Source organism: Pinus tabuliformis, chromosome 9 (assembly GCF_031772625.1).
Source record: "Pinus tabuliformis cultivar Carrire ecotype Pingquan chromosome 9, CPIR1, whole genome shotgun sequence".
Taxonomy (NCBI): Eukaryota; Viridiplantae; Streptophyta; class Pinopsida; order Pinales; family Pinaceae; genus Pinus; species Pinus tabuliformis.
Window position 1 is genome coordinate 1909510746 of NC_142307.1, and position 12729 is coordinate 1909523474.

The 12729-nt window shown below is 33.0% G+C and overlaps 1 protein-coding gene across 1 annotated transcript; it reads right to left on the minus strand.

Annotated features, from left to right (window-relative positions):
* Positions 1 to 273: 273 nt before the first annotated feature.
* Positions 274 to 1044, minus strand: LOC149156567 (uncharacterized). Its single transcript, XM_089444789.1, has one exon. It carries the CDS (start codon positions 1042 to 1044, stop codon positions 274 to 276), a length of 771 nt encoding a protein of 256 aa, XP_089300915.1.
* Between the last annotated feature and the right edge of the window lie 11685 nt (positions 1045 to 12729).

Genomic DNA, 12729 nt, shown 5'->3' on the forward strand with positions numbered 1-12729 from the left:
CCAGTTGCAAATCTATTTCCATTTGGATCTGTTCTTGGGTCTGGTCTCGATCCTCTTCATCCTTTCCTTTTTCTCCCTCCAGTACTGTTTTGTCTGTTTCCTTATTTTCCTTCCTATTTTCATTTTGGATTTCTCTTGTATCTTCATCCTCCTCTTCACCTTCCTCTTCCATTTCTAGGTCTCGTAGGATTTTGAACTGGTTCTGGCTCTTCTGGTGGCCTTCTGGGAGAGAAGGGGTGGGTTTGGACTTGCCTTTTTGGTTTTCTTTCTTTTCTATACTTCTGTAAATCCTCCTCTATTTCCTTCATTCGTCTTCCTCCCCTGCTCTGTGCTTTTCTGTTCCAACCCCTGATTTGCTGGGATGTTGCTCTCGTTCTGCGGGCAGTGTTTAAACAAGTGGCCATATTCATGGCATCGTCTACACCTGAAAGGGATATGTTCGTAATCAACTGGCTGTTGCCATACATCATCGTGATATTCTATTTCAATGTGATCTGGTAGTGGTTCCGTGATGTTCATGTACACACAGATCCTGGCATAAGATGTGTATCTGCCTCTTTTGGTAGTCTCTGCTATCTTCACAAAGGTTCTGATTGAGTTCCCTATTCCTTCTAGGATCTCTGGGTCCCAGAACTCTATTGGGAGTCCAAAAAGCCTGACCCAGACTGGAGCTGCCATCATCCTTTCTTTTTCTGGGTTGTAGCACTCTTCCCATTGCCTCATGAATAGTCCAGCATTGTTGAAGAAATATGGGCCTTCTTCAAAAACCCTTTCCTTATCCTCCAGGTTTGTAAATATTACTGTGAAAAAACCCTTTGCCCCTAGTTTGAGGTCTAAATGGCCTTTAGGTTTCCACTTCTGCTGTATCCATTTCGTCAAGTCTTTTTCAGATGGCCATGTTCCTATAAACTTGCAGATAAGTGTGTGGTCTTTCATATAACCCCTATACTCTTCTAATTTATTGTTTGGGACTATGTACCTGGGTTTTTTGGTTGCCCTCGGCAGACATTTGTTTCCTGATCTCGCCTGCCATGCTTCTCCCATTACCGGCGATGTCTTACCACGATGCCCTGACCCACCGCTTGCACCTGCTCTACTTGACTCTCCTGCTGTGATCTCCTTATAGGAGGGGATCTACCCCCCCTGCTTGCTTCCGTCATTTCCTTACAGCTTGGCTCGAATTCTTCACTGCCCTTTTTAATCAGCACTGTTTTATTGTGCAGTCTTGCAGGTGGGCACGAGGGCCCCTGCCCCTGGCCAGGAATGAGTAAGGCTGGCTACCTGGTCTCAAACCCTAACCCTTCCTCCAACCTTAAAATCCTTCTGTTTCTCTAATTATTGATTTCAATTTATATTTCACTTTCAATTTCTATTTAGTTTCTACTCTATGTAAATGCCAATTTCTATTTCTTCTAAACTAATATAATTTAATTTAATTAAAATTGGCATATACTCAAATTAATGCATCACATTGATCTAATCACACTGAAATTAATACATCTACTACAACTTTTCTTCATAATCCTAACAAAATTCCAAATGATTCATTCATGCAATTTAGATAAAATATTTTTTCAGTATTTTCCTTTAATGAATTTTTTATTATTTTCATTTAATATAAATGTTTCATATATCTAAATTAAAAATGAGTTCTTCAAAATAATTATTTGTAAGAGCATGTATTTTTCTTAACAATTCTTAGAAAAGAAAATGAATATGTCCCTGCATCAAATGGAAAACCAATAGAAACTTGACATTCTATATTCCTGTTATGGTATTTAAAAATGTAGCAATAGAGCATTAATTGATCACATATGCCATGCCATCTTGGTATATTTTATATTATTCCAAAACCATGAAAGACGTGAATTGAAAAATATATTATTGGAAGGATAAAATCTATATTAATAATAAACAAAGAAGATCAACACTTGTGGATTGTCAGTTATATGAGGATTAATATGTTTAGTTTATATTTGTCCATTAGAATGATAAATGAAAAAACTATATGCCCATATGGCTAGCGAAGACATTGGATGAAGGGAGTAGGAAATATTATTTGTACATCAGAATGATAAATGAAAAAACTATATGCCCACATGGCTAGCGAAGACATTCGATGAAGGGAGTTCGAAATATGGGAAGCTTTATATCTAAACTAGATGGACTTCCTTAAGGATGAATATTTCTAGAATTTATTATCGTAATATGATATAAAATCACATGTTAATAATAGTGGGGATCTCCTCTAACCGCACCCAAGTTTTCAATTCCACTTCCTATGCTATCACTACTAGTGATGTATTAAATTTCCATTTTTTCATAAATAGATGGTTGTGTGAATGAAAATTTGTAAAAATATAGATTACTAATTGAATATATATATATATATATATATATATATATATATATATATATATATATATATATATATATATATATATATATATATATATATATATATTATTGAATAAGTCCGGTAAGAAATGCCTGTTTACTTATTCTCTATACTGGTTTTACCCCAAGCAGTCATCAAGAAAAATCACAATATTCAAAGGTCCATATGATAGGACGGGGATGGGTGAGAGGCATTGGAGAAAAAGTGGTCCATTCCTGGGTGGGGTGGGTGAGAGGCATTGGAGAAAACATAAAGGATACTATGTGAAATATTAGCTTCCAAAACCTGATGCCCTTGGATTCACTCCCCAAATGAGTGATGTTGCAAACTATGGAGAAAGAAATACATCGCCAACATAGAGGAACAAAACTTAATCAGAGAGAAAAGGTAAATAAAAGGTTCACATATATGGAATGAAACATGATAGAATCAATCTATACAAAAACAGTAGTGGTTTTAGGCAGATGGAAACAAAACATGGAAAATTTTTGTAAGGATGTTATAAATAGGAGAATTAAAGTCCAAAAAGGGTTAAAAAATATTAAATGGGGATACAAGAAAAATTGAATGTACAACTTAAAAGAAGCTTATAAGATATCAACATATGTATCTTCAAAATGACATGAAAATATTTTGGGTAAAATATAGAAATTAAATCTATGGCTATAAGTTTCTCTATTTCTCTCGATTTTGGTGCATGGTAAAAGTCGAACATAATTAGGCTGTCATGTAGTGATTTTCAGGGTCCATCCCATTGTTTTCTTTGTTCCTCGGAATATGAAAAAGTAGAACACCTTCTTAATGATTATCCTTTCTCCTCTTTATTTTGTGATAAAATTTCCCTTGCTTTTGAACATTGAGATAGATATAGACAAAATATCGAATCTTCCCTTTCAAACTAGATAAACTTTGCATTTTCTAACCTAGTCATCAGTAAGGTTGGGTAGATTATTCCTTGGTTTAAAGTTTCAGAAGTATGGAAGGAATGAAAAAGGAACATCACAAAAATAATTTCAATCTATAATGGAATAGTGTGGGATAAAGTGACAAAAATCATAAAAGAAATAGTGCTAGCCTCTAATTAGTCTCCACAAGACTGGCCCAGTAACCCTCAAGAAGTTGGAATATTACACTCTTAAGGAATTTCTCATTATTCTCAAATGCATTTAGTCATAATTAGTTATCTCAAGTTTACTAGTTCAAACAAATGGATTTCCCTTCCCCAAGGTTTAATCAAACTCTCATTTGATGGAGCATTAATAGGAAAGCCATTAGTAGCTAGTTATGGAGGAGCTTTTAGAAATGATAGAGGGAATATTCTTAATATTTGTGTATATTTGATAGGAATATGTAGCAATAAATAAAAAATTATATTTTCCCTTGAGTATGGACTATAGGTTGCAATAAAAATAGGTACAAAAGTTTCGTAACAGAAGGGAACTCATAACTAATCATATAAATTGTAAAACAATGCAAAATGGATGGCTTCCTTCAAAATTTTAGAGACTAGAATGAGTATCGGAAAGTATCTAACCACTGCTTTTAGATCCACCAACCACCAAATTACTACAAGTTAAAATAACATGAAACAAGTTAACAGATAAGTCAACAAATAAAGGTAGTAATATTGATAATCCCTCTCTTGACACACGATGGATGTCATAGCCTTGAGTTCAAGCCTCTAATTTTATTCTTATTTTTATTTTAAATAAAGATCTTTTCTTATATAATATACCCAATTTAGTTTACTAATGTTATGAATCTAAAATTCTTGAAAATAGTTTTCCCCCATTTTGCACAAGGCCTTAATGAAAACATTACAATCATAACTTCCCTCTAGACTCTTACTTCTTGAATCTTGATGTTGTTATAAAAAATTTAAGGTAGAAGGCATTATTCATAAATTCACCCCCTCCTACACTTGCCACCCGATCCACTTAGTGTTAACTCATCCATCCCATAAAGAATATAAGTATTTCCCTTCACAACGAGTTTATTATACATTAGAAATTGAGACATCTAACACAAGTTACTGCATTATGTTTATTGATAGCTATGCCAGTCATGAGTTAACGCCCATAGTATGTATTTTATTTCCAATGAATTATGTAACTTTTTAACTCGAAATATTATCGAAAGTTCTAGAAGAAATCTAGGCCTAGCTAGGTGATTTCATAATGTTTTGGTATTCATTTGAACCATCAGAGATATTCTGAAAACCCTATGTAACGTTCCTTGGAGAGAGTCAACCAACCAAAATTTTCCACCTCGTGATGGTCACGTGATTGTTGTAGAGTTTAGGGTACAAAGGGAAGATTGACGGTCAAGATGATTCTCATGGATCCAATGGTGTAGATTTACTAACACAACCCTAACCCTTCGGTTTCTCCCCTCTTTCACATTTGGCCTGCAAGTCCTACTGAATGGTGTCCTACTGTGAACCTACCACTATCACCACCTCCTCTCTTGCTTGCAGCTGGAAAGTAGACTGGCATCAACATAGGCATAATGGTAAGAGTTTTCTTTTTGTGGTTAAATATTCAACACCTTAGTGTTTCTTCTTCCCGTGCTCATTTATTTGGATCATTTCTTTTCTTTGTTGCAGGGGTAGGCGAGTAATCAAAGATTGAGTCAACAATGCAGAAATGTGGTTTCTGTAGATGTTTTCCCCAAGTAAATTCTCTGACTTCCCACATACTATTGTTCAAAATGGTTCATGATTATGCTATATCTCATGGATTTTCTTCCTGTTCATTTTCTTTCACGCGGCTAGTCAATTCTCACTACTTCCTTGTTTGTTTTTCCAGGTTACCCCAACTCCATGGAGAGTTTCTCCATATCGCTGTTGGAACATTTTGTTTTCCTCCGAGAACCACCATGGTAAGGGGTTTAGGGGTTAAAGGAAGAACCTTAGCTTACTAAAATTTAGATTTCACTTCATGATGGTTCTAGTGTTTGTTTGTCGTTGAGGGTTTGGTCAATCTCTAGATCATCTTACGATTTGCTTGTCTTTGTTTTGTTATTCTTGTGGTTACATATAACACTATTTCCTCATACCGTATTTGTAGGAGTAGAATAAATACCAAACTCACTCCATGCTTAGGTAAAGTTCATAGTCCCACATTTACCTTTTCCACACAGCATCAGATCTTCTACAATTTTCTTACAGCATGCGACGACTCAGAACATATTTATTCTCTTTGTTTTCTTTCTGTTTCTTATTGTTGCATGTACGATGACCTTTCATATGTTTAATTACTAGCCAACGCAACCATCTCTCGGCTTTTGACCCCCACGCCTTTTCCTTCTCAGGTTGATGCTGTATACATATTCATGAAGGAATTTTTCCTTATGGTCCAGGGGTGATGTTGTTAGTTACAACAGGGATGAAACCCTTGTCCCTAGTTATCCAGCGGATATAATTTTTTTTCCTTTTTAATTCTTTTTTCCTTGTCTATTATTGTAGTTGATGATAGGGAAGAATTTCCACTAGGCATATAGCCTTTGGCTCGTCCTATATACTGTTTTTGAAAAATCCAGGAGAATTTATAGCCTATAAAGAGGAAATTTGAAATTATAATTACTTTAACCCCTCAGAGAATTATTTTGTAATTCCTCCCTTATTTTGTGGCTCACCTTCTGGGTTGTAAGCTATGACTTTCAGAAATGAATGTACATAGTTTTCGTCAAGAATATTTTAATTTGAATGAATCTTTTATCAGTTGTGCTCTTAATTTTGTTTTCTTCTATCATGATAATTGGATTATGGATTTCACTGTGTTTCTATATATGTTGGCTATGGCTCTCTTCATGAGTTGGGTGTTATTTAATTACAATTTATTTATTTCATTATAAATTTTCCGCATATGGTGGTTTCAAATTTCTTGATTCTGGTTTGTATCTGTGTTACAAAAAAATTGATGATTCCTCAACAAGTGTTTCTTATATAGTGCTTATTGTCTTGTGCCTCAATGGTACAGTAGATGTTATCTTATCTTTTATTACTTTCCCTAAGATTTAGGTAAAATTTATATATTAAGAAAAAATACGTGAACTGGTTTTCTCCCCCATTCCCAAGGGTTATTACACCTGGCTTGTTCTGGGTTAATTTTGAATCACACCATTTATAAGGAAAACAGTACCCACCATGTCTACTCACGTATTTATTTTTGTTACCTTTTCATGTTCAACCAATGTACTAACTATTTCTCTCAAAAAAGAACCCTACATTTTGTCTTACTATTCAACTAATAAGATTATATATATATATATATATATATATATACCCCGAATTTCTTGTTTTCTTCATTACATATTACTAGTATTACAGTTTGCTAGTTGGATAATGAGCTTGTTCAATATGTTTTCCCTAGCTCTATTATAGTTGAAGAAGGGTAAAGTTGACTCTTTCCCTCTCTTGATCTATGCAAGCGTTTTAATCATACTGTTGAATTCTAACTAGGTAGTTCTCTTTCATAAAAAAGTATATATATATATATATATATATATATATATATATATATATATATATATTAAAATATTACGAGCACTTACATAAAAATGGGCTCTAATTCACTTTGCCCTTTGTATGGCACATTCACATGATACAGTTTCAGGATATTTTAAGCTGCGGGGATTAATAAAACCAAGGGATTAAATGATAAAGAAAGTCAATTATTAATATTATAAACTTGAGGAACAAAAAAACCCAAGCATTTGATATTATAAACCCAAGGAATGGGTAAACCCAAGGAAAAAATATTAGAAACCCAAGGGATCAAAAATTGCAAGTGATCAATATTAAGAACATAAGGGGTTAATAAAGCTTAGGAATTAATATTTTAAAGCCAAAGGGTTGATAAACCCACATGACTATGAATATTATAAACCCAAGTGATGAATGAACCCTAGGGATCGTTAATATTATAAACCCAACAGGTTAATAAATTGGAGGGATAAACATTGTAAACCTAAGGGATTAATATTAAACCTTAGGAGTATTATTTAAATCTTAATATTGGGGATTAATAAATCCAATGGATTAAATGATAAACCCAAGGAATTATTAATATTATAAAGCTAAAGAACAAATAAAACTAAGAATTTAATATTATAAACCGAAGGAAATAGTAAACCCAAGGGAAATAGTAAACCCAACAAAATAATATTATAAACACAAAGGATTAATAAATCCAAGTGATTAATAAACCTGAGGAATCAATAAACCCAACAAACCAATATAAAAACCAAAGAGAGTAATAAAACCTAAGAATTATTATTTTAAATTCAAGGGATTAATAAATAAAAGGGATTATTAATATTATAAACTGAAGGAACTAATAAACCTAACTGTTTAATATTATCAACCCAATAGAAAAAAAATTATAAACCTAAGGGATAAAAAAATGCAAGGGATCAATATTAAAGTCAAAAAGGATTGATATTTTGAACTCAATGGATTAATATTATATATCCAAGTTGTTCAAACACCACGATTAATATTACAAATCGAAAAATAAATATCAATAACCGTCCTTAGCAATCATTGATTTTCATATTGAGGCAAAATAAACATGGTTTATTTTCATGGTGAGACAATCCTTGTCACAATGTGACATTCAAGCATGGTTGATCATGGTTGTCTATGATTGGCAATGGTTGACCATGATTAATATTATAAACCTAAAAGAATAATAAACCCAAGGGATTGATATTATAAAGCCAAAGGAATAATAAACCCAAGGGATTAAAACCCCAAGGGATTTTGAACCCAAGGGAATAGTATTAAAAGTAAGGGAGTTATATTAAAAACCCAAGGTATAAAAACCCTTAGATAAATATTAAAAATACTAAAATAAACATTATTGAGCATGGTTGATTTTCATATTGAGACAGTCCTTGTGATAATGCGATGTTGGACCATTCTTGATCGTGGTCGAACATGGATATTTATTGTTGACCATTGTTGAATAATGTTAAACCCTACGAATATGAACACTTAGATCAATAAACCGAAAGGATTGATATTATAAACCCAAGGCATTAATAAACCTAAAGGATAAAAATTATAAACCCAAAGCACATAAACCCTAACATGACTATTAAAAACCCTGAAATAGACATGGTTGACCATGGTTGATTTCCATATTAGATTAATCTATTGTGATATTGACATAATCATAAATATTTGGACAAATATTTAACCCTTAATATTTGGGTTTTATAAAACCAAGGGATTATTAATATTACAAATAAGGAGATCAATAAACCCTAGGCATTAATGTTATAAAAAAAAATTATTAATAAATGCAAGGGGTCAATTTACCCTAGGAATCAATAAATCCAATGATCTAATATTAAAAACCCAAACGATTAATGAACCTTAGGAATTAATATTTTAAGCTCGGACAAATAATAAAACCAAGGGATTAAATGATAAACCAGAGGAATTATTAATATTAAAAACTTGAGTAATGAAAAAAACCAAGCATTTGATATTATAAACCCAAGGGGAAAATATTAGAAACCCAAGGGATAAAAAATTGCAAGGGATCAATAGTAAGAATAGAAGGGATTAATATAGCTTAGGAATTAATATTTTAAATCCAAAGGATTTATCAACTCACGTGACTATGAATATTATAAACCCAAGGGATCAATAAACCCTAGGTATTGTTAATATTATAAAACTAACAGGTCAAAAATTGAAGGGATAAACATTGTAAACGTAAGGGACTAATATTAAACCTTAGGACTATTATTTAAACCTTAATGTTAGGGATTAATAAACCCAAGTAGTTCAATTATAAACCCAATGAATTATTAATATTATAAACTTAAAGTAAAAATAAACCTGATCATTTAATATTATAAACCCAAGGAAATAGTAAACCAAAGGGAAATAGTAAACCCTACAAAATAATATCAAAAACACAAAGGGTTAATAAATCCAAGCAACATTTAATTTAACAATTTTAACATATGCCTATTATGGAAGGAGACCAAATTATTTGTTGGAATTGAATTTTGTTGCTGAGCAACATTGAATTTTGTTGCTGAGCAACGAGAAAAAAAAATCAATGTTTCTCAGCAATACATCGTGCAATTGGGGAATTTAACGATTTTAACATATGCCTATTATGGAAGGAGACCAAATTATTTGTTGGAAACATGTGAACTTCTCCATTAAATAAATCCCTTTCTCTAGGATGCAACCTCATATCAACCCATGACATAAGAAACTCCCAATCTTCAAGAACATGTTATACATTTCTTATGTGATTGAGGACTCTACGAAAACAAGATTGTTTCTCATTATTGCCTTGTTAGTGAAATATTGTGTCAAGAGTGACAACAATGTTGAATTTGTTCCACAAGACTTTCCTTGTTGTATTACCTGCATACAAAGGCTTATCTTTCACAGGAGGCAGATGGTGAGGATCACCCATAAGGATGATGGCTCTGCCACCAAAAGGAAAATTATTTTTCTCTAGAAATGCTTCTCGTAATCGAGCATCTATTTGCATAAAAAACCTTGTTCCTAGAAAGCGCATTTCATCAATCAATATATATCTAACATGTCTCATTTCTTTTTGGAATACTGCAAGTGACTGCCCCTGTAGGGGCTGCATATCTTTAATTGGAATTTTTAGAGCCGAGTGTATTGTTCTTGCATGTATATTAAAAGAAACTATTCTTGTTGGGGAAAGAAGAAGCAAAGGGCTTCCTCCATTACTTGACAAATTAGAAAGAGCTTCAAAACTACAATGGATAAGGAAAGACTTCCCAGTTCCCACAGTGCCCTAAACAATCATAAGAAGAGCTTCATGAATCTCATATTCAACAAAGTTCCTTAAACCAATTTCAAAAGCTAGTCGTTATTTTTCTGACAATGCATATGGAGATGCAAATGTTCTGTTGTAAAGGTCAATAATACCACCCCTTTATTTTTCATTCCTTATAAGATTAATAGCTTCTTTTGCAACATCATCATAAATAGTTGTAATTTCCCAGTCAAAGGATATATCAAAGTCCCTTCAACCAAGGGTGTGAAGATGAGAAAAATTCACATCATTTGGTGGAACCACGTGAGAGAAAATCTCCCATTCTTGAAAATCATCTTCAAGATTCATTTCCTGGTTAGAAAAATCACCATCTTCTGCATCTTTACTATTGTCAACAATTGATGGATTTCCATCAACATGCCATGCTCGATATCGGAAATTCCTCCAATTTTCAATAATAATTTTAGCTGAAAGGCCAATTTCTGTAGGAATGTCATGAAATGGCATGTATAAGAGAAATTATGTCCAACAAAAGGTTTCAAATTCATTTGAAGCCTCACTAAGAATATAATAAAACTGTGGCCAAACCCGAACAATAGTGTGAACATCTCTAGTCTTCCATTGATATTGTTTACGCTTGCTATCAAATGTCCAAGATCTTGTTGTTTCTATCAAATATAGATGTTCAATGACAAAAGGTATCTTTTGATAATGTTGAACAAAAGTATTCTCAAATGAACATTGCAATCCATCCCTTGAGGTTTTCCTTAAAATCTTTCTTCCAACATTTAAGGAAACAAATTTCTAACTACAAACAAAAAGAGGTAGCTTAAGCAACATATAGCACGTTTCTTGTGCTCCAATGTCACGTTCAACAATTGTTTATGTAAGAAACCTTCTATATTCACATAAAGCATGATCTTCATAGCCAATAGAATTTAAAATTCTAGTTAACATATGATGATAACTTTCAAACCTTTTTTTCTTCTTTTGATACATAATTAGCAATATATTTCAAGACAACGTAGTGAGAAAGCACTGGCTGGAAATCAACATTTGCATGCCACATTGTTAGTAGGTCAATGTTATGTACATTAAACCTGTCATCATTTCTTGCTCGCTCATATTTTTTTCTTCCTTGATCATCTATGAACAATCATGATTCATCACAAAGATCCCATGGAGCATTTTATCGATATGTCAGAATAGTGCCCTTTTTGCACAAACAAGAATCTACACTACACTTTGTGTGCCTTTGGACATGATTTAACAATTCTTCATAATCATTATGAGGATTACAAGAGAAAATCTGATCAGTATTCAATAGGAAAGGGTCATCATTGAGGCTTCGTGGAACCATTATGTTGCGACGATGTATGTCACGTGGATTCCATGAAGTTACATATCTGTCAAAGAATATATTTCCGAGTTGTACATGAAAACCATTTGACCAATCAAGTCTTTCCATGTTAGGAGTGCCTTCCAACCACAAGAAACCATGGATATGTGCTGAACCTCTATGTTTCCACTAATATTCAAAGAAAATGAACATATAGTAATAACAAACAATATAAAGATAATCATAATAAAAGTTGACAAAGTATAGAAAATAAATTCAACACACAAACTTGTACCAAAATTCCTTAGCTTTAAGATATTTTTGGATAACTTCCTCTAAAATAATATTGAATCTATGGTGCATAAATGTGGAAACAATACGAGGGTACTGGATAACATTATCAATTTTCATACGATGCTCATTTAAAGAATGAGAATGTGAATGTATGTGCATGAGGTTACGCAACTCTGGCCACTTTGTGTGAGCTGCACTCAAAGTAAAAAATAAATATGGACATCCCAACTGAGTAATCATGTCAGTCAATTCATCTCGACACCTAGTCCTGTATTCCCTTGTACCTCTCGGAGAAGAACCAAACTGCGTAAGATGCTCAGCCAACTTATTATCTGGTAAATCAAACAGTTGGTGATGTAACTCTTTAATTATTGTAGGTGAGTTATCATGTAAATTTTTCTTTATAAAAACTGCAGTGGTTTCTTGGATCTGATGTCATATTATCATGTTTAATAGGTAATATTGAAAGCGAGGATGGCTTCCAAATCTCTTATCATGGTACCTAAGAAGATGTAATGCATACTCATGAAGTTCAACACTACAAATACCTGGTTGTAACCAATCAGCATCACCAGTGGGGAACAATGTTGCGAATTCCATATATAATAGCACCTCTATATTATATTCATTCATTGGAGAGGTTCCAATACTAGGCCAATCCATGTCTTGAAGATGTGAAGAATCAACATTATCAATAAATGCTCTAATCTCTTCCACTTCTCTTCGTTCTTTTGGTAGGCAAGCAACAAAAGAATAAGGATGAGAGGGAAAATGCTCAACAGGAAACCCTTCATTATTAGTTGCATTGATCTCAGATTCTTCAATATCATAATCAACAAATTTAAGCCTAGGGGAGATATCTGTTGAACTTTCGGGTAGAGCATTCATTGAATCATAGTCAATTACAACATCTC